Source organism: Myxine glutinosa, chromosome 5 (assembly GCF_964187855.1).
Source record: "Myxine glutinosa chromosome 5, kmMyxGlut1.1, whole genome shotgun sequence".
NCBI lineage: Eukaryota > Metazoa > Chordata > Myxini > Myxiniformes > Myxinidae > Myxine > Myxine glutinosa.
The window spans coordinates 1,071,503-1,095,563 of NC_136265.1; the positions used below are offsets into that span (position 1 = coordinate 1,071,503).

General features: G+C 42.9%; 1 protein-coding gene across 7 annotated transcripts in view; it reads right to left on the reverse strand.

Annotated features, from left to right (window-relative positions):
- Positions 1-3,149: 3,149 nt before the first annotated feature.
- Positions 3,150-24,061, reverse strand: part of UBN1 (ubinuclein 1) — a 393,312-nt gene continuing 372,400 nt past the window's right edge. For all 7 annotated transcript variants that reach the window (XR_013623390.1, XM_078777497.1, XM_078777498.1 and 4 more), the window contains one exon: positions 3,150-3,756. Coding sequence is in view for 6 of the 7 variants with exons in the window: in XM_078777497.1 (XP_078633623.1) it covers positions 3,685-3,756 (72 nt within the window). In the remaining variant the exon portion in view is untranslated. The remainder of the gene's footprint in view (positions 3,757-24,061) is intronic.

Here is a 24,061-nt window from a genome sequence, read left to right on the forward strand (position 1 = left end):
TTTCAATCCTGACAAATCTCACACTCTTACTATGTCTCTCCGAAAAGATCGACTGGACAACCCTCCCATCTACTTTCTCAACAATCCTCTCCAAGAAGTTCTGTCGCTCAAGATTTTGGGTCTCACTATCTGCCATGATCTTTCTTGGGAAAACCACATTTCCAAGCTGGCCTCCAAAGCCAGTCGCCGACTGGGCATCCTCCGTCGTGCGAAGTCCTTCCTCGGCACACCTGAGCTCCTCACCACATACAAGGCTTTCATCCGCAGCTCAATGGAATACTGTTCTCCCCTATGGGCCGGTGCTCCTGCCTCACACCTAGCTCGGCTTCACGCTGTTGAAACCAAAGCTTTCAGAATTATTGGAATCTCCCGCGATGAAGCTATCTCTGAGGGCCTTTCACTCACTCACCGCAGGCAGGTAGGTGGTCTTTCTGTCTTCTACCGACTCCTCTCCGGCCTTGCACCCCCAGCTCTCTCTGTGCTCTGTCCCCCAAATATTCCTACAGGTCGCACAAGATCTGCCAGCAACCCTCTGATGGTTAAACTGCCGAAATCTCGGCTCTCTGCTCACCTTCACTCTTTCATTCCTCTTTTCTCCCGCCTCTGGAACAAACTCCCTCACTCCCTTCAATCCCACTCCTCCCTCCAGGTCTTTAAAACAGCTGTTCACCACCATCTCTTATCTTCCCCCATCCAAAACCTTGATCTTTTCTACCCCCGCTAATTCACCCCAGATCCACCTTGCTTGAAATTCCAACTTCTTTCCTGGAAGTCCTGGCAGTGTCCATATGTTTTATACCTCTCCCACCGCCCCCTTCCCATGCCCCCCCCCCCCCAAAGCCCTCGCCCTCTCTCAGATCTCTTGATGTCTCCATGTCTCTCGGTCCCTGCTCTCAAATGTTGTGTTTGTGTCCTTCCCCCTCTCTCCCCATCTTGTCTACCGCTCCCGATGTTATATGTTTTATGTGTCGGTTTGTCTTTCTGTGTGATTAATGTTCGCTCTTTCACGAGCCTCGATCTTGTATACAAAAAAAAAAAAAAAAAAAAAAAAAAAAATAGCTGTATGTTGAAATATGTTGATAAAGTCAAAACTTTACATGGGGTGTACTTACTTTTTCACATGACTGTATATTGGTTGTCATATTGGTTGTCATGTTGGTTGTCATGTTGGTTGTCATCTTTGTTGTTATATTGGTTGTTATCTTGGTTGTCATGTTGGTTGTTATCTTGGTTGTCATGTTGGTTGTTATCTTGGTTGTCATGTTGGTTGTGATGTTGGTTGTTATCTTGGTTGTCATCTTGGTTGTCATCTTTGTTGTCATGCTGGTTGTCATGTTGGTTGTCGTCTTTGTTGTCGTACTGGTTGTCGTACTGGTTGTCATGTTGGTTGTCGTATTGTGTTGGTTGTTATGTTGGTTGTTACGTAGGTTGTTATATTGGTTGTTATCTTGGTTGGTATGTTGGTTGTCATGTTGGTTGTTATGTTGGTTGTTATCTTGGTTGTCATCTTGGTTGTCGTGTTGGTTGTCGTGTTGGTTGTCATGATGGTTGTCATGATGGTTGTCGTGTTGGTTGTCGTATTGTGTTGGTTGTTATGTTGGTTGTTATGTAGGAAGATTGGGACAGACATGTATTCCTCAACAGAGAAGATAGTGGAGGGAAGGGATAGACATGTATTCCTCAACGGAGAACTTAGTGGAAGATTGGGACAGACATGTATTCCTCAACGGAGAACTTAGTGGAAGATTGGGACAGATGTGTATTCCTCAACGGAGAAGTTCGTGGAGGAAAGGGATAGACATGTATTCTCAGCAGAGAAGATAGTGAAGGAAAGGGATAGACATGTATTCCTCAACGGAGAAGTTGGTGTAGGAAAGGGATAGACATGTATTCCTCAACGGAGAAGTTGGTGAAGGAAAGGGATAGACATGTATTCCTCAACGGAGAAGTTCGTGGAGGAAAGGGATAGACATGTATTCTCAGCAGAGAAGATAGTGAAGGAAAGGGATAGACATGTATTCCTCAACGGAGAAGTTGGTGTAGGAAAGGGATAGACATGTATTCCTCGACGGAGAAGTTGGTGTAGGAAAGGGATAGACATGTATTCCTCAACGGAGAAGTTGGTGTAGGAAAGGGATAGACATGTATTCCTCAACGGAGAAGTTGGTGTAGGAAAGGGATAGACATGTATTCCTCAACGGAGAAGTTGGTGTAGGAAAGGGATAGACATGTATTCCTCAACGGAGAAGTTGGTGAAGGAAAGGGATAGACATGTATTCCTCAACGGAGAAGTTGGTGAAGGAACGGGATAGACATGTATTCCTCAACGGAGAAGTTGGTGAAGGAAAGGGACAGACATGTATTCCTCGACGGAGAAGTTGGTGAAGGAACGGGATAGACATGTATTCCTCAACGGAGAAGTTGGTGAAGGAAAGGGATAGACGTGTATTCCTCGACGGAGAAGTTGGTGTAGGAAAGGGATAGACATGTATTCCTCGACGGAGAAGTTGGTGTAGGAAAGGGATAGACATGTATTCCTCAACGGAGAAGTTGGTGAAGGAAAGGGATAGACATGTATTCCTCAACGGAGAAGTTGGTGAAGGAAAGGGATAGACATGTATTCCTCAACGGAGAAGTTGGTGAAGGAAAGGGATAGACATGTATTCCTCGACGGAGAAGTTGGTGAAGGAAAGGGATAGACATGTATTCCTCGACGGAGAAGTTGGTGAAGGAAAGGGATAGACATGTATTCCTCGACGGAGAAGTTGGTGAAGGAAAGGGATAGACATGTATTCCTCAATGGAGAAGATAGTGAAGGAAAGGGACAGACATGTATTCCTCGACGGAGAAGTTGGTGAAGGAAAGGGATAGACGCGTATTCCTCGATGGAGAAGTAAATTTTGAGCAGAGTGCTGAGTAAACACAACATATGGGCCTGGGCTAAGCCCAAAGACAAGCTTATCAAGTTGTCTAATGTAAAAAAAAAAGCATTCCCATGAGGAATGTAACACCGTGCCGGAGCCACACTCGGGTGTTTCACCGACGGTGAGGTGTTATCACACGTTTCAATAAGAGATTAGCTTGTTATTTAGTAGTCATAGTAACGCTCGGTGCATTCCCTCAAATCATGGCTCAGATGTGAACTCGTGTACACGTCTCGCACACTCTTTATTCCACATTCCTTCCTGATGTACAATTTCTATATCAAAGAAGCATAAATTATGTACAGCACAAAGTTGAACATAAACAGAAATTCGAATCCTGAGCTGAATTGTTTACATTTTAAACATTACTTTAAATTACAAACAAAAATAATTAGCATTTTTAAATACCAAGTGAAATCCTGTATGTCAAAACTACTTACAGTTTGCAGGTAAGGTTTCTTTGGTACCTTTACCATAGCGTGTTACTACAGGCTGACATGATATTCCCATTGAAAACAAATCCAACATTCATTCGGGTTCATTGGCGATGAACAAGGCACTAAAAGTGTGGCGACTCCAACAAAGTAAAAATTGCATTTCATCAACAAACGCTTTGAATGCAATAAATGAATGCTGGGTAACTTAGCGTTAACCAAATTACTACCTACACGTATGTACAAAAGTAACGTCTTTCGAATTCAAAATTAACAACAGAATCAATTGTTCACAGTTGGAACAATTATTATTGAATGAACAACACTTATGCTTTAAAGAGCGAGTCATGGCTGCTTCCGCTGAACGTTTGAATCGTCTTGCTGGAGCTTGCTCGAATCTGCAACGGGACAACAATAGATTAGTGGTGGAAAACAAACACAACAATAGATTAGTGGTGGAAAACAAACACAACAATAGATTAGTGGTGGAAAACAAACAACAACAATAGATTAGTGGTGGAAAACAAACACAACAATAGATTAGTGGTGGAAAACAAACAAACAATAGATTAGTGGTGGAAAACAAACAACAACAATAGATTAGTGGTGGAAAACAAACACAACAATAGATTAGTGGTGGAAAACAAACACAACAACAATACATTAGTGGTGGAAAACAAACAACAACAATAGATTAGTGGTGGAAAGCAAACACAACAATAGATTAGTGGTGGAAAACAAACACAACAACAATAGATTAGTGGTGGAAAACAAACACAACAATAGATTAGTGGTGGAAAACAAACACAACAATAGATTAGTGGTGGAAAACAAACAACAACAATACATTAGTGGTGGAAAACAAACAACAATAGATTAGTGGTGGAAAACAAACACAACAATAGATTAGTGGTGGAAAACAAACAACAACAATACATTAGTGGTGGAAAACAAGCAACAATAGATTAGTGGTGGAAAACAAACAATAGATTAGTGGTGGAAAGCAAACATAACAATAGATTAGTGGTGGAAAACAAACACAACAACAATAGATTAGTGGTGGAAAACAAACAACAATACATTAGTGGTGGAAAACAAACAACAATAGATTAGTGGTGGAAAACAAACACAACAATAGATTAGTGGTGGAAAACAAACAATAGATTAGTGGTGGAAAACAAACACAACAATAGATTAGTGGTGGAAAACAAACAACAATAGATTAGTGGTGGAAAACAAACACAACAACAATAGATTAGTGGTGGAAAACAAACAACAACAATAGATTAGTGGTGGAAAACAAACACAACAATAGATTAGTGGTGGAAAACAAACACAACAATAGATTAGTGGTGGAAAACAAACGCAACAACAATAGATTAGTGGTGGAAAACAAACAACAATAGATTAGTGGTGGAAAACAAACACAGCAACAATAGATTAGTGGTGGAAAACAAACACAGCAACAATAGATTAGTGGTGGAAAACAAACAGCAACAATAGATTAGTGGTGGAAAACAAACACAACAATACATTAGTGGTGGAAAACAAACATAAGAATAGATTAGTGGTGGAAAACAAACACAACAACAATAGATTAGTGGTGGAAAACAAACACAGCAACAATAGATTAGTGGTGGAAAACAAACACAGCAACAATAGATTAGTGGTGGAAAACAAACACAACAATACATTAGTGGTGGAAAACAAACATAACAATAGATTAGTGGTGGAAAACAAACACAGAAACAATAGATTAGTGGTGGAAAACAAACACAACAATAGATTAGTGGTGGAAAACAAACACAGCAACAATAGATTAGAGGTGGAAAACAAACACAACAATAGATTAGTGGTGGAAAACAAACAACAACAATAGATTCGTGGTGGAAAACAAACACAGCAACAATAGATTAGTGGTGGAAAACAAACAACAATAGATTAGTGGTGGAAAACAAACAACAATAGATTAGTGGTGGAAAACAAACACAGCAACAATAGATTTGTGGTGGAAAACAAACACAACAATAGATTCGTGGTGGAAAACAAACACAACAATAGATTCGTGGTGGAAAACAAACACAATAGATTAGTGGTGGAAAACAAACAACAACAATAGATACATTAGTGGTGGTGGTGGAAATAGATTAGTGGAATTAGTGGAAATAGGTGGAATAGATTAGTGGTGGAAAACAAACACAGCAACAATAGATTAGTGGTGGAAAACAAACAATAGATTAGTGGTGGAAAACAAACACAACAATAGATTAGTGGTGGAAAACAAACACAACAACAATAGATTAGTGGTGGAAAACAAACACAACAACAATAGATTAGTGGTGGAAAACAAACACAATAGATTAGTGGTGGAAAACAAACAACAACAATAGATACATTAGTGGTGGTGGTGGAAATAGATTAGTGGAATTAGTGGAAATAGGTGGAATAGATTAGTGGTGGAAAACAAACACAGCAACAATAGATTAGTGGTGGAAAACAAACAATAGATTAGTGGTGGAAAACAAACACAACAATAGATTAGTGGTGGAAAACAAACACAACAATAGATTAGTGGTGGAAAACAAACAACAACAATAGATTAGTGGTGGAAAACAAATACAAGTTTAGTAAAATATATATATATATACATACAAGAGCAAAGAAGAATCCATTTAAGGCTCCTCATATCGCCGGTGTCGCGATGAAGGGCTCACACCCTTTTATCGGCACATGTCGATCGGCATTTCGTTATTACCCCACGTAGGTTAACCGAAAAGCAGGGTTAACCAATATTACTTGTGTCCGTCCGTAAACGCTGGTTTATGATCGAGAAAGGAGCTATTTCAATTGAACGTTACATTCTGAACACGAGTTGAAACGATCTTTTAGAGGCCATTTTCCCCCGCAGAGCAGGGGTTGGTCGTTTTTGGGAACCTTGGTCCCCTTTTTGAAGCGATGTTTTATGGCCGGATGCCCTTCCTGCCGCCAACCCTGTTAGTCGCCTCTTGCGACACACACAGAATTACCAGTGAACCGGTACTCAATTTGCGGACCCCGGAACGATGACAGGCTGAGTCAACCCCCCCTGACGTTACATTCAGCGATCGACCGGGATTCGAACCCATAATCCTCGGATCCCAGGCCGGCACCCGAACCGCTAAGCCAACACCAGGCTTCAGGAGTTGGAACATGGATCGGAAAACCAACCTTGGACAACCTAATTGAACATGGATCGGAAAACGAAACTTGGACAAACTTGGACAAACTTTCGCTCTTTCACGAGCCTCGATGTTGTATACAAAAAAACAAAAACAACAACAAAAAAAACAACTAATTGAACATGGATCGGAAAACGAAACTTGGACAAACTAATTGAACATGGATCGGAAAACGAAACTTGGACAAACTAATTGAACATGGATCGGAAAACGAAACTTGGACAAACTAATTGGAACATGGATCGGAAAACGAACCTTGGACAAACTAATTGAACATGGATCGGAATATGAACCTTGGACAAACTAATTGGAACATGGATCGGAATGTGAACCTTGGACAAGCTAATTGAAACATGGATCGGAAAATGAAACTTGGACTCCTCGGATCCCAGGCCGGCACTCTAACCGCTAAGCCAACACCAGGCTTCACGAGTTGGAACATGGATCGGAATACTAACCTTGGACAAACTAATTGGAACATGGATCGGAATACGAACCTTGGACAAACTAATTGGAACATGGATCGGAATACGAACCTTGGACAAGCTAATTGAACATGGATCGGAAAACGAAACTTGGACAAACTAATTGGAACATGGACGGAAAACGAACCTTGGACAAACTAATTGAACATCGATCGGAAAACGAACCTTGGACAAACTAATTGAACATGGATCGGAAAATGGAACTTGGACTCCTCGGATCCCAGGCCGGCACCCTAACCGCAAAGCCAACACCAGGCTTCATGAGTTGGAGCATGGATCGGAATACGAACCTTGGACAAACTAATTGAACATGGATCAGAATACGAACCTTGGACAAACTAATTGGAACATGGATCGGAATACGAACCTTGGACAAACTAATTGGAACATGGATCGGAATAAGAACCTTGGACAAGCTAATTGAACATGGATCAGAAAACGAAACTTGGACAAACTAATTGGAACATGGATCGGAAAACGAACATTGGACAAACTAATTGGAACATGGATCGGAAAACGAAACTTGGACAAACTAATTGGGACATGGATCGGAAAACTAACCTTGGACAAACTAATTGGAACATGGATCGGAAAACGAAACTTGGACAAACTAATTGGAACATGGATCGGAAAACGAAACTTGGACAAACTAATTGGAACATGGACCGGAATACGAACCTTGGACAAACTAATTGGAACATGGATCGGAATACGAACCTTGAACAAACTAATTGAACATGGATCGGAATACGAACCTTGGACAAACTAATTGAACATGGATCGGAATATGAACCTTGGACAAACTAATTGAACATGGATCGGAATACGAAACTTGGACAAACTAATTGAACATGGATCGGAATACGAACCTTGGACAAACTAATTGGAACATGGATCGGAATGCGAACCTTGGACAAACTAATTGAAACATGATTAGGAAAATGAAACTTGGACTCCTCGGATCCCAGGCCGGCACCCGAACCGCTAAGCCAACACCAGGTTTCACGAGTTGGAACTTGGAACGGAATACGAACCTTGAACAGACTAATTGAACATGGATCAGAATACGAACCTTGGACAAACTAATTGAAACATGATTAGGAAAATGAAACTTGGACTCCTCGGATCCCAGGCCGGCACCCGAACCGATAAGCCAACACCAGGTTTCACGAGTTGGAACTTGGAACGGAATACGAACCTTGGACAAACTAATTGAACATGGATCAGAATACGAACCTTGGACAAACTAATTGGAACATGGATCGGAATACGAACCTTGGACAAACTAATTGAACATGGATCAGAATACGAACCTTGGACAAACTAATTGGAACATGGATCGGAATACGAACCTTGGACAAACTAATTGGAACATGGATCGGAATACGAACCTTGGACAAACTAATTGGAACATGGATCGGAATACGAACCTTGGACAAGCTAATTGAACATGGATCGGAAAACGAAACTTGGACAAACTAATTGGAACATGGATCGGAAAACGAACCTTGGACAAACTAATTGAAACATGGATCGGAAAACGAAACTTGGACAAACTAATTGAACGTGAATCGGAAAACGAAACTTGGTCAAACAAATTGGAACATGGATCGGAAAACGAACCTTGGACAAACTAATTGGAACATGGATCGGAAAACGAAACCAGGACAAACTAAATGGAACATGGATCGGAATACGAACCTTGGACAAACTAATTGGAACATGGATCGGAATACGAACCTTGGACAAGCTAATTGAACATGGATCGGAAAACGAAACTTGGACAAACTAATTGGAACATGGATCGGAAAAGAAATTTGGACTAACTAATTGAACATGGATCGGAATACGAACCTTGGACAAACTAATTGAAACATGGATCGGAAAACGAAACTTGGACAAGCTAATTGAACATGGATCGGAAAACGAAACTTGGACAAACTAATTGAACATGGATCGGAATACGAACCTTGGACAAACTAATTGGAACATGGATCGGAATACGAACCTTGGACAAGCTAATTGAAACATGGATCGGAAAATGGAACTTGGACTCCTCGGATCCCAGGCCGGCACCCTAACCGCGAAGCCAACACCGGGCTTCACGAGTTGGAGCATGGATCGGAATACGAACCTTGGACAAACTAATTGAACATGGATCAGAATACGAACCTTGGACAAACTAATTGGAACATGGATCGGAATACGAACCTTGGACAAACTAATTGAACATGGATCAGAATACGAACCTTGGACAAACTAATTGGAACATGGATCGGAATACGAACCTTGGACAAACTAATTGGAACATGGATCGTAATACGAAACTTGGACAAACTAATTGAACATGGATCGGAATATGAACCTTGGACAAACTAATTGGAACATGGATTGGAATACGAACCTTGGACAAACTAATTGAAACATGGATCGGAAAACGAAACTTGGACAAACTAATTGGAACATGGACCGGAATACGAACATTGGACAAACTAATTGGAACATGGATCGGAATACGAACCTTGAACAAACTAATTGAACATGGATCAGAATACGAACCTTGGACAAACTAATTGGAACATGGATCAGAATACGAACCTTGGACAAACTAATTGGAACATGGATCGGAATACGAAACTTGGACAAACTAATTGAACATGGATCGGAATACGAACCTTGGACAAACTAATTGGAACATGGATCGGAATAGGAACCTTGGACAAACTAATTGGAACATGGATCGGAATATGAAACTTGGACAAACTAATTGAACATGGATCGGAATACGAACCTTGGACAAACTAATTGGAACATGGATCGGAATGCGAACCTTGGACAAACTAATTGAAACATGGATAGGAAAATGAAACTTGGACTCCTCGGATCCCAGGCCGGCACCCGAACCGCTAAGCCAACACCAGGTTTCACGAGTTGGAACTTGGAACGGAATACGAACCTTGAACAAACTAATTGAACATGGATCAGAATACGAACCTTGGACAAACTAATTGGAACATGGATCGGAATACGAACCTTGGACAAATTAATTGGAACATGGGTCTGAATACGAACCTTGGACAAACTAATTGGAACATGGATCGGAATACGAACCTTGGACAAGCTAATTGAACATGGATCGGAAAACGAAACTTGGACAAACTAATTGGAAAATGGATCGGAAAACGAACCTTGGACAAACTAATTGAAACATGGATCGGAATACGAACCTTGGACAAACTAATTGAAACATGGATCGGAAAACGAAACTTGGACAAACTAATTGGAACATGGACCGGAATACGAACCTTGGATAAACTAATTAGAACATGGATCGGAATACGAACCTTGAACAAACTAATTGAACATGGATCGGAATACGAACCTTGGACAAACTAATTAGAACATGGATCAGAATGCGAACTTTGGACAAACTAATTGAAACATGGATCGGAAAATGAAACTTGGACTCCTCGGATCCCAGGCCGGCACCCGAACCGATAAGCCAACACCAGGTTTCACGAGTTGGAACTTGGAACGGAATACGAACCTTGGACAAACTAATTGAACATGGATCAGAATACGAACCTTGGACAAACTAATTGGAACATGGATCGGAATACGAACCTTGGACAAACTAATTGAACATGGATCAGAATACGAACCTTGGACAAACTAATTGGAACATGGATCGGAATACGAACCTTGGACAAACTAATTGGAACATGGATCGGAATACGAACCTTGGACAAACTAATTGGAACATGGATCGGAATACGAACCTTGGACAAGCTAATTGAACATGGATCGGAAAACGAAACTTGGACAAACTAATTGGAACATGGATCGGAAAACGAACCTTGGACAAACTAATTGAAACATGGATCGGAAAACGAAACTTGGACAAACTAATTGAACGTGGATCGGAAAACGAAACTTGGACAAACAAATTGAACGTGGATCGGAAAACGAAACTTGGTCAAACTAATTGGAACATGGATCAGAAAACGAACCTTGGACAAACTAATTGGAACATGGATCGGAAAACGAAACCAGGACAAACTAAATGGAACATGGATCGGAATACGAACCTTGGACAAACTAATTGGAACATGGATCGGAATACGAACCTTGGACAAGCTAATTGGAACATGGATCGGAATATGAACCTTGGACAAACTAATTGGAACATGGATCGGAATACGAACCTTGGACAAGCTAATTGAACATGGATCGGAAAACGAAACTTGGACAAACTAATTGGAACATGGATCGGAAAAGAAATTTGGACTAACTAATTGAACATGGATCGGAATACGAACCTTGGACAAACTAATTGAAACATGGATCGGAAAACGAAACTTGGACAAACTAATTGAACATGGATTGGAAAACGAAACTTGGACAAACTAATTGAACATGGATCGGAATACGAATCTTGGACAAACTAATTGGAACATGGATCGGAATACGAACCTTGGACAAGCTAATTGAAACATGGATCGGAAAATGGAACTTGGACTCCTCGGATCCCAGGCCGGCACCCTAACCGGTAAGCCAACACCAGGCTTCACGAGTTGGAGCATGGATCGGAATACGAACCTTGGACAAACTAATTGGAACATGGATCGGAATACGAACCTTGGACAAACTAATTGGAACATGGATCGGAATACGAACCTTGGACAAACTAATTGGAACATGGATCGGAATACGAACCTTGGACAAGATAATTGAACATGGATCGGAAAACGAAACTTGGACTCCTCGGATCCCAGGCCGGCACCCCAGCCGCTAAGCCAACACCAGGCTTCACGAGTTGGAACATGGATCGGAATACGAACCTTGCACAAACTAATTGAACATGGATCAGAATACGAACCTTGGACAAACTAATTGGAACATGAATTGGAATACGAACCTTGGACAAACTAATTGGAACATGGATCGGAATACGAACCTTTTACAAGCTAATTGAACATGGATCGGAAAACGAAACTTGAACAAACTAGTTGGACCATGGATCGGAAAACGAACCTTGGACAAACTAATTGAACATGGATCAGAAAACGAACCTTGGACAAACTAATTGGAACATGGATCGGAAAACGAAACTTGGACAAACTAATTGGAACATGGATCGGAATACGAACCTTGGACAAACTAATTGGAACATGGATCGGAATACGAACCTTGGACAAACTAATTGAACATGGATAGGAAAACTAACCTTGGACAAACTAATTGAACATGGATCGGAAAATAACCTTGGACAAACTAATTGGAACATGGATTCAACAGCACTTTGGCTCTGAATTTGTCCTGATCACCTGCACAGAGAGGAGCAAGAAGATAACATTTTTACTCTGTGTACCTGTCTGACAGTCAATCAACCTGCACAGAGAGGAGCAAGATGATAACATTTTTACTCTGTCCACCTGTCTGACAGTCAATCACACCTGCACAGAGAGAAGCAAGATAACATTTTTAGGATGTCTACCTGTCTGACAGTCAATCACACCTGCGCAGAGAGGAGCAAGGTGATAACATTTTTACTATGTCGGCCTGTCTGAGTCAATCACACCTGCACAGAGAGGAGCAAGATGATAACATTTTTACGATGTCTATCTGTCTGACAGTCAATCACACCTGCACAGAGAGGAGCAAGATGATAACATTTTACTCTGTCTACCTGTTTGACAGTCAATCGCACCTGCACAGAGAGGAGCAAGATGACAACATCTTTACGATGTCTACCTGTCTCACAGTCAATCACACCTGCACAGAGAGGAGCAAGATGATAACATTTTTACTCTGTCTACCAACCAACCACCTACCCTTACAACATACACCACTCAACATACGAAAACACACTTTTTACAACAACAACATGCATTTTAAGGCTATTTTCCCTGCGTGAGCGGGGTTAGCCTTGCGGTCCCCATGACAATCTTCTCCATTTTGCCCTATTTTCTGCATCTCTCCTTCTTAACCCCCTTATCCGCATTTCTTCTTCCACCATCTTTAGCCAAGTCTTTCTCGGTCTTCCCCGTCCTCAACTTCCTTCTAAATTCATTTCCATCATTCTTCTCAACCAGTCACTTTCATCCTTCCTCAAGACATGACCAAACCATCTCAACATGTTCCTCTTCACAGCATCAATCACAGGCTCTATTCCCATCATCTTTCGCAATTCATAATTTGTCTTCCTCTTTCTCAACAATACTCCGCACATCCATCGAACCATTCGCATTTCCACCCTTTGTTGCTGCTCTACGTTCATGACCCATGTCTCGCTCCCGTAAATCATAACACTTCTCACACAAGCAGCATACACCTTTCCCTTCAGCTTCAACGACACTCCCCTCCTCATCAGCACGCCACTCAGTTCCCGAAACTTCTTCCATGCACATCTCACTCTAGCAGCCATTGCCGAGTCTGATCCACCTTCTCCATTCAGCATGTCTCCGAGGTAACAAAAGGGCAATTCCACGAGAAACGGTCCGCAGAGGTCAAATTTTAAGTTTGACTGAAAAAGTTCATGTTATGTACCAAATGAAAGCTGAAAAAATGTACTTTCAGATAATATCAAGATCACTGAGTTAGCTTGCTCTGTTGGCTTGCATCACTCGTTGCAATTAATGAAGTCATTCTACTGAAAAGCGCAGTAAAATCGGCCCTCGATAATGCAAAGAACTATTAATTCATTAGTCTCTCAATTCATTGGCATGAAGTCAACAAATGCTATCCATCAGAAGATACCTGTATGAAGATTATTTCAAAACCAATTGAAAAAAATATGAGTTGGCCTTCTATGCTTAATTAACACTCAAATTAGGAGTCAGATGTCACTCTGTGACGTGTCACTCCATCACGAAAATTTGACATTTGTTTACTTTTCTCTTTAACTGGTGGATGAAAAACCAAATAAATCCAGGGTCATTAAGAACTTATACCACCCAATCATTGTACAGTATAATTATATATATATTAAAAATCTACAAAAAAATAAATTAAAAATAAAACTTGTCACTTCGTAACGTTACGGAGTGACTCATTCTGTCAAACAATTGATAACTCAGCCTGAAAAAGGTGGCGACAGAGTAGCTGTCCCAGAATTCATTGCGTGCCAGATTTTACTTCCGTATGACAAGTTTCAAGTTTACGCGTGGTCATCTTGAGCGGTTTTGAAATCGGTTTACGTCCAGCAATCAGTGAGTACAAACTACACCTCTGTTGTCACCTGCGGATACGCATCGTAGGAGGAAAACTAGACAAATCACCGTGCCACCGCGGACCACCAACTTTGCAGTGGACAAGCTGAGTGAAGCAGCTTACAACCTCTACTGTCAGTTTTTGTGGCCTAAAACATTTCATGATCTTTTAGATGATTCGTGGAAGGGTACGGTGCAATTCAAATGGATAATTTGTCGATGCATTCATATTACAGAAAGGATGCCATTGACTGCTGCCGAGCGACAAAAGCGTTTTCGAGACATGCACAAGGAAAAATGCAGGGAGTTGGATGCGAAACGCAAGAGAGAGGCGCGTGCTGCTAATGTTGCGAAGGCAAGGGAAAGTGAACGTGCACGTCAGCGGAGATGTCGGGCGAAGGGCAAAAACACTGAGTCCTGATATTTCATGGATGTCGCCAGGGAAGAAAGACTTTGTGGTCATTAAGACTGGGAAACGGAAGGACAAGGTTCAAAAGAGTTTCCTAATGATGACAATACGAGAGGCATACAGTTTGTTTTGTGAGAAATATCCAAACATCAAGATCGGCTACTCCAAATTCGCAGCACATCGTCCAGCCAATGTATGCCTCAAATCAAAGTTTCCGCACAATGTCTGCCTCTGCAGATATCATGAAAACATGCGCCTCTTATTGGAGGCCTTGTCATCTCATGTACCTGGACTTTCGACCAACTTTTGTGAATTCCTTGGAAGCATTGTATGTGATCAGGATTCGGCCAACTGCATGACAGGAAAATGTCAGGAATGCCATACCAAGTTTGCCACAGTGTATTCTGTCAACGACGAAACAGCTAACCTGCCGCTGAAGTGGTTTCAGTGGGAGACAATTGAGCAGCGGGCCACAAAAGTGGCTAAAGATGGGACTGTTCAGGATGCCCTGCATGAGGTATTGCAAACAACTTCCATGCTTCAGCTTGCACTCATTCATCAAGAGGAAGCAGAGCTACTTTTTTGAAGATAGAAGGAAGGCAGTTGATGGTGATCGCATTGTCGTCCAGTTCGATTTTGCGGAGAACTATGCTGCGATAGAACAGAATGAAATCCAGAGTGCTCATTGGAGCCACGTCCAAGTCACTATTCACAGTGTGCGCCTGGATTGATGTTAATGTTCCCGAGTCTTTCGTTATTGTTAGCGATGACCTCCAGCATGGCAAATATGCTGTTCATACCTTCCTGTCCAATATCATCACCACACTGATATCACGCCACCCCAGGATTAGGGCGATTGACTTTTTTTCAGATGGGGCAGCCAGTCAATTTAAACAGAAATTCTTGTTTTCCAATGTAACATTCCTTCAAGAATTGTTCATGATTCAATTATCCTGGAATTTCTTTGCCACATCTCATGGTAAGGGCGCTGTTGATGGGATAGGAGGTGAGGTAAAGAGGAGAGTTTGGTTGGCAAATCTGGCTGGGGATCCTGTATCTGATGCAGAATCCTTCTTCCACGTAGCAGCGGCACAGTGCAAAAATATCGAAGTTTTATTCATCGCAGCAGGAGACATTCAAAAGTGCCAGTCGCAGTTAGTGAAGTCGCTTCCGAATACACACCAAACACACACTGTGTGAAACCTGTGAGGAAATATGTTGTGAGCGCCTCTATGTACTCAACAGCGGAAGAATTTGAATTGGTGAGTCTTCATCCCGAGTGCCATGTATCATCCTTGGAATGTCAAAATACTGCTAGTCCAGCACCTGCTGAGCACCCCAGGTCAGACAGTCAACCCCAAGTGCACCCTGGTGACTTTGTGACTGTGCAGTATGTCACAAAAAAATCTAAGAAGTTGTTTGTTGGCCAGGTGACTCAGATAGTAGATGATGGTTGTTTGGAAGTATCATTTTTGTGAAAAGCGGGCCTATCTGACTTGGCATATACATTCCCAGAGGTGGAAGATAAATCCTGGATTGCTTCCAACCAAGTCGTCAGATTCCTTCTTCAGCCATCCCTCAACCATCGCAATCATTATGTATTTGCTGAATGTCCTTTGGGAAAGGGAACCTTTTGCAGGGCAGTCATGTGAAGTTTTGTGATGTGGCCATCTGATTAATTCCAAACTTTGTTTTGTTTCTGGTCATCCACTCGTAAATTGTTCTCAATTTCTTTAGTCTATTTCTTGACTTTTGTATATGTTTATTGTATATTTTCTCAGTTCAGATTTTTATTTTTATTATTTTCTAAAGTGTTAGATGTTGAAACGCCAGCACAAGTCAGCTGGGTTCAGAATAAAAGCCTGGCGTAATCTAGAAATGATTTGTTGCTTTGGGAGAAATCTCAAAATTGACTCGTCACTCCGTAACGGGATTTTCATCACTCCGTAACGTGACTATTGTAATTATTTCAGAGTAATTAGGTCATGTCTGGAATTTTGAAATCCCTGTACTGAAGGTACAACAATTAGTGTATCTTCCCAGTATTTCATTACAATTTTATAACTATTGTGAGAGCAGAGTTTTCAATAAATGTTGTTATTGTTTAATAAATGACAAAAGACAGAGTCACTCCATAACACAGTTTTTGAATGCTAATTACTTGACAATGGTCCAACTTACAGGAACTCCATTAATATGTCTGCAAAGTGCAATTCTTCCTTTACAATATGATATATAGAGAGTAGGTACTCGTGGCTTTATCGCTGTGCCAGACCAATCAAAGTTCACAAAAATGACTCAAAGTGTCACTCCGTAACGTCGTGGAATTGCCCAAAATGTTTTCACACCTTCCAGCTTCACGCCGTCTCCAAGATCCAACTCAACATTTCCTCCATCGGCAGCTCCCTCTGTGCACACCTTACATTTGAATGGAGCTGCCACACTGGTTAATGACCCTCACAGACCACTACATTTTTGATGAACCCACTCAGCGCACATTGTACATTGAATGGAGTTCACTCCGACACCCTTCCTGCATACAGCACACGGCCACTTCCCAGTTCTTTCCACCTCACCACATGCTTTACCACTTGCCATCACCTTCGTTTTTCTGATATTCACCTTCAGACCTTTTGTGTCCATACATTCCTTCCACTTGTTCATCTTTTCCTTCAGTCCAACCATACTTTTCGCAATCAACACCAGATCATCTGCATACAACAACTCCCACGGTAAACCCTCCTTTACCTTCCGAGCCAGCACCTCCATCACAGCTACAAATAGTAGTGGACTTAGTACCGACCCCTGATGCACTCCCACCTTCACCTCAAACTCACCACTGTTCCCATCCTTCGTCCTTACAGCTGTGCCCGCTCTTTTATACATTGCCATCACTACTCTGATCAACCATTCCTCCACTCCTAACTTCCTCAATGTCACAACTTCACGTGGAACCCTATCGAATGCTTTCTCCAGATCAACAAACCCAAGAAACAACTTCTTCCTCTTCTCCATGTACTTCTCCTGCAACTGCCTCACAATAAAAAGCGTGTCTGTCGTTCCTCTTCCTGGCATAAATCCAAACTGCATTTCGTCAATCTTCACTTTCTTCCTTATCCTCCTCTCCAACACCCTTTCCAATACCTTCATTCCATGCTCCAATAACTTTATCGCTCAATACGAGCCACAGTCCAGAGGGTCACCTTTCCCCTTGTATAGAGGGGTGAGGGTACTCAGTTCCCAATCTACTGGAATGCGGCCTTCTTTCACCACCAGATTGCAGATCTCTGTCATTCTCTTCACACCCCAACTTCCTGCTGCCTTCAACATATCTCCCACAACTCCCGTCGGCCCTCCCGCTTTTCTGCTCTTCATTGCTTTTATCGCTTCCTCAACTTCTTTCTCGGTTATCTTCTCTGCCGGTCCTAAAACAGGGTTACTCTCGAGGTTGCCATCCCATTCATTCTCTGCATTCAACAGTATTTCCATATATCTCTTCCATCTTCCTTTAATTCCATCTGGGTCCACAACGATTTGTCCCACTCCATCCTTCAAGCAACTCACCCCCATCACATCACACCTCTCTTTCGCTATCTGCTTTGCAATCCTGAATACCGCTCTCTGACCCTCTTCCAAATCCAAGCGTTCTCCGAACATTTTCCTACATGCCTCCTGCGCCTTTGCTACCTCTTTCTTTGCAGCCTTCTTGGCTGTCTTATAACTTTCATGCTCTGCTTTTTCTGCCCCCATACCCTTCGCCTTCTGCCACTCCTTGAACTTCTTCCTCTTCTCGTCAATCTTCTTTCCAACTTCATCATCCCACCACCATGTTTCCGAGTGCCTCGGTGGTCCTTGTGTCCATCCACATACCTCACCAACGGCTCCCAAAAGACTATCTTTCATTGACATCCAAACACTTTCAAGCTCAACCACATCATCCTCTACCATACTCAGCCTCTCATTTAATGCCTCCCTCACTGTCACCTCTTTCAACCTCCACACCTTCATTCTCGGTTGGTACTTCACCCGCCGAGCTCTCCTCGCACCTTTCACCCTTATGTCGCAGACAACCAAGTGGTGCTGTGAAACAGCCTCCTCCCCCGGGATCACCTTTGTGTCCCAGAGGTGCCCTCTATCTCGCCTACGCACCAGCAGGTAGTCAACAGTTGTTGTCGACACACCTGACATGTATGTAACAAGCTTATTATCCTCTTTCTGGAACTGAGTATTACAAATCAACAAATCAGCTCCATCAGCAAACTCCAAAATTCTTTCACCTTCTCCATTTCTCACACCATATCCGTAACCCCCATGAACTCCCTCAAAACCGTCCATACTCCTTCCCACATGTCCATTTAGGTCTCCTCCAACCACAACAACTTCCTTATCTTTCACGTTTTACATCAGCTTCTGTGTCGCACACCAGAACTTGTCCTTCTCTTCATCGCTCCGACCAACCTGCGGAGCATATCCCGAGATGACGTTCACCAAGAGCTTTCCAATCATCATTTTCACCCTCAACAACCTTTCACTCATTCTAGTCACACTCACCACACTGTCTACAAACTCCTCAGAAAACAGGACACCAACACCATTCACGCCATCCGGGCACCCTTACCACACAAACTTGTATATCTGTCCCTGCCTACCCTTCACCATTCTCACACCACTTCCCTTCCATCTCGTCTCCTGCACACAACATATGTCCATTCTTCTTCTGACCAATACTTCCACCACTTCCCCTGATCTCCCTGTCATTGTCCCGACATTCCATGTTCCAAGCCTCAGAAACCGATCTCCACGTCGGGCATCAGACATTTCGTCGTCATAAATGGAGTGATTTCCACCCTTGCTTCGATTGGGTTCACCACCTTGATTTTTTATGAGAGGGGGTGAGGATCCCAATGGGGAACTTCGGGATGTCCCCTGCCCATATGTAGCTATTTGATCTTCATTTCAACAATATTGATAGATAAAGGTGATATAATATTACAAATATAATGAAACATTTACATTTTGTAGTCCATTGTATAATTTAAATAAACATAAATGCAAATTCCGCATGTGGAAAAAGTAAGTACACCCCATGAAACGTTTAAAAAAATCTTTTTAGCATATGTGGACATATCAATATTTGATCTTCATTTAAACAGTATCTATCTATAATTCCAGTAATCTCTGTGTGTATGTCTGTGTGTCTGTGACCGCTGTTTCTCGACAACCACGGGTCCGATATACTTGAAACTTGCCAGATATATTGCTGGGGACCTGAGGATGTGCCTTTTCAAGGTTTCATATTAATCGGAGAAGTAGTTACCGAGCTATGTCCAAAAAACGATTCAACCAATCAGAGAGCAGCGAGCTATCACGTGTGCCGAACGTGGCGAACAGACTCTGCCTCGGACGGCACATTTGAGAGCGTATTCATTTATTTCACGTTGGCAAACTATGTTGGCGTTAAACTATGTTTTAAAACTAATTAAAACTAATTTGCGATTCATCGTAACTGCGATATGCGACCTTCCGGACAGTCAAATGAGGACGTCACTTCCGGACTTACGGATAGTCATAGTGACGACGTACTGATGCTGAACGTGGCGAGCAGACGCTGCCTCGGACGGCACATTTGAGAGCGTATTCATTTATTTGACGTTGCAATCTGTGTTGATTGTTGTAAGGTACGATCGATTGTAGTACACGTTTATAATAACTCTGCCGATACAGGCCCGATTAACTGCAGCGCCATCCGAGCTGCGGCGTCGGGACGATACATTCATTGTACGGTCACATCACGCACTTACGGGCACGCCCATGGGCCCATGCATGGGCGAAGACATTTTTTTTTTTTTTTTTGGCAAGGAACGGGGCACCCACGTACGGGCACGTCCTTGTCTATATATATAAAACACAGTTTCTGTGTGTGTGTGCGTGTAATGTTACCGGTAGACTCCTAAACGGAGAGGCTCACACACTTGATATTTGGCACAAACATGGCCATTGAGCCTGGGAAGAACATGGTCGACCTAAAAATTTATTTCATAATATTTTTAAACCATATTTTTACCTCAGCGCATTTCAGCGAGGCATATTATGACCGGAATGGCAGAGCAGCGCGCTGATTCGCTCAGAGCGATCACGTGATGTTCCTTGCCGCCATTAACTCAGTTACGCGTTCGCACGTATTTCAGAGCGAAAAGCGATTCCGTTTTTTCACATTTCAGCGAGGAATATTGCCATTCACACCACATAGGTTTTTTCCCCTTTCATCTTTAGATCCATATTTTTTGCCATAACGTCACGCATTATGGCTCTCTCGAGCTCGAGTTAGCCAATCACCTGGGGGCATGAGGCCACGTTGGCCACGCCCACGACACGACGCAGAGTTGCAATCGATCGCTCAGAGCGATCACGTGATGTTCCTTGCCGCGCGATTGCGTTTGTTCACATTTCAGCGAGGAACATTGCCATTCACACCACATAGGTTTTTTTTTCTTTCATATTTAGATCCATATTTTTTTGCAGCGAGAAATATTATACACGGAATCTGAATCGGTGACAGAGCAGCGCGCTGATTCGACGATTCGCGCGCCCTCCCCCCTCCACTCCCCTCCCCTCCCCCCCTCCCCCTATCCCCTCTTCTCCCTCACGTTTATACACGGAATGCCGGGTACTTCCCCCCCCTCTTCTCCCCTCCCCCCCTCTCCTCCCCTCCCCCCCATTCCCCTCCCCTCCTCTTCCCCACCCGGCAATGCCGGGCACTTCCCCCCCCCTCTTCTCCCCTCCCCCCCCTCTTCTCCCATCCCCCCCCCCTCTTCTCCCCTCCCCCCCCTCCTCCCCTCCCCCCCGTTCCCCTCCCCTCCCCTCCCCCACCCGGCAATGCCGGGTACTTCTGCTAGGTGATAAAGGTGATATAATTGAACAAAAAACAATGAAAAAATTGACTTTGCAATAATTTATTCAACAAAAAATTAACAGAGATGCCATTTCCTTCTGTGGAAAAAGTAAGTACACCCTTGGCTCTCATCGGTGCTATTGCCCCCTTTGGCAGAAACAACCTCAAGTAGGCGTTTCTTATAACTGTCGACCAGTCTCTGACATCGACTGGGAGAAATTTTTGCCCACTCCTCCATGCAGAATTCTTTCAGCTGTGCGATGTTTGAGGGGTTTCTTGCATGCACAGCTCGTTTCAAATCCCTCCACAACATCTCAATGGGATTTAGATCCGGGCTTTGACTTGGCCATTCCAGAACCCTCCATTTCTTTCTTTTCAGCCATTCCTTGGTGGATTTACTGGTATGTTTAGGGTCATTGTCATGTTGCAAGGTCAACCTTCGGTTGAGCTTCAACTTTCCGACAGATGGCCTCACATTATCCTCAAGCACCCTCTGGTACAATGAAGAATTCATCGTGGATTCTATGATGGTGAGCTGCCCAGGCCCTGATACAGCAAAGCTGCCCCAAACCATAATATTTCCACCACCATGCTTTACAGTTGGTATCAGGTTCTTGTGGTCAAATGCTGTCTTTGGTTTTCGCCAAACATGTCTTCTGTTACTGTGGCCAAATAGCTCGACCCTTGACTCATCTGTCCAGAGCACATTGTTCCAGAAGTGCTGGTCTTTGCCTGGGTGTTCATTGGCAAACTTTAGTCTTGCCCTGATGTTCTTTCTGGACAGCAAAGGTTTCCTCCTGGCACACCCCCCCATGTAGATCAAATTTGTGCAGCCTCTTTCTCATGGTAGACTCGTGCACTTTGACATCAACAGTGGCAAGAGCTACCTGTCGGTCCCGTGATGACATTCTGGGGTTCTTCGAGACTTCTTTCGGCATCTTACGGTCTGCTCTCGGGCTGAACTTGCTGGGGCGGCCTGGCCTGAACAAGTTGGCAGTTGTTTGGAATCTTCTCCACTTGCAGATGATCTTCCGGACAGTCGAATGATTGATTTCAAATTGTTTGGAGATTTTAAAATCCCTTCCCAGACTCGTGGGCATCTATAACCTTCTTTCTGAAGGCCTCAGAGCTCTTTTGATCTTGGCATGGTGCTGCCGCACACTTCAACAACAAAGAGCAAACCAAACTAAATGTCTGAGGTTTAAATAAGACAGGTTCCTTCAAGATCCTGTCCAACGATGTTCTAATCATTTGCACCTGAGCTGGTGCACCCGATTCTAATTTTAGGTATTTGAAGTAGTGATAAATGTCGGGGTGTACTTACTTTCTCCACATGCGAAATTTGCATTTATGTTTATTTAAATTATACAATGGACTACAAAATGTAAATGTTTCATGATATTTGTTTATATTATATCACCTTTATCTATTTAATATTGTTGAAATGAAGATCAAATAGCTGTATGTTGAAATATGTTGAAAAAGTCAAAACTTTACATGGGGGTGTACTATTTCTTTCACTTGACTGTATAATGACTGTATATATATGCATATACAGTGGAACCTTGACTTACGAGTGCACCAACCACGGAGGTTTCCGAGATACGAGCCGTCGCTCGGTGTGGGCGGTTTATTGCTTTGAGATGCGAGCCGAGATCTGAGTTACGAGCTTACGCCACCCCGCCACCAGGTGGGGTTCCGGTCACGTGGTTATCTTGCCGTGCAAGCATATCTGCCGTATATCGCTGCTGTTTTGGTTTTCGCATGTTGGTTATTTTGGAGCTTACGCCAGCCGCCACCAGGTGGGTTCCGGTCACGTGGTTATCTTGCCGTGCAAGCATATCTGCCGTATATCGCTGCTGTTTTGTTTTCGCATGTTGGTTATTTTGGAGCTTACCGCCAGCCGCCACCAGGTGGGTTCCGGTCACGTGGTTATCTTGCCGTGCAAGCATATCTGCCGTATATCGCTGCTGTTTTGTTTTCGCATGTTGGTTATTTTGGAGCTTATGCCAGCCGCCACCAGGTGGGTTCCGGTCACGTGGTTATCTTGCCGTGCAAGCATATCTGCCGTATATCGCTGCTGTTTTTGTTTTCGCATGTTGGTTATTTTGGAGCTTACGCCAGCCGCCACCAGGTGGGTTCCGGTCACGTGGTTATCTTGCCGTGCAAGCATATCTGCCGTATATCGCTGCTGTTTTGTTTTCGCATGTTGGTTATTTTGGAAAATTTCTTAGTTTTAAAACCATGGGTCCTAAGTAATTGAGTGCCAAGGGCAGTACTGAGAAGAAGAAGAGGATGATGTGCTTGGATATAAAACACGCAATCGTCGAAAAACATGAGCGAGGTGTGCGTGTTGTCGACTTGGTGAGGCAGATGTGAAGGCAGCTGAAGATTTTATTTTAACTTTTGCCGAACTGATAGAAGCCGAACGATACATCCCCCAGCAAATCTTCAACTGTGACGAGACAGGGCTCTTCTGGAAAAAGAT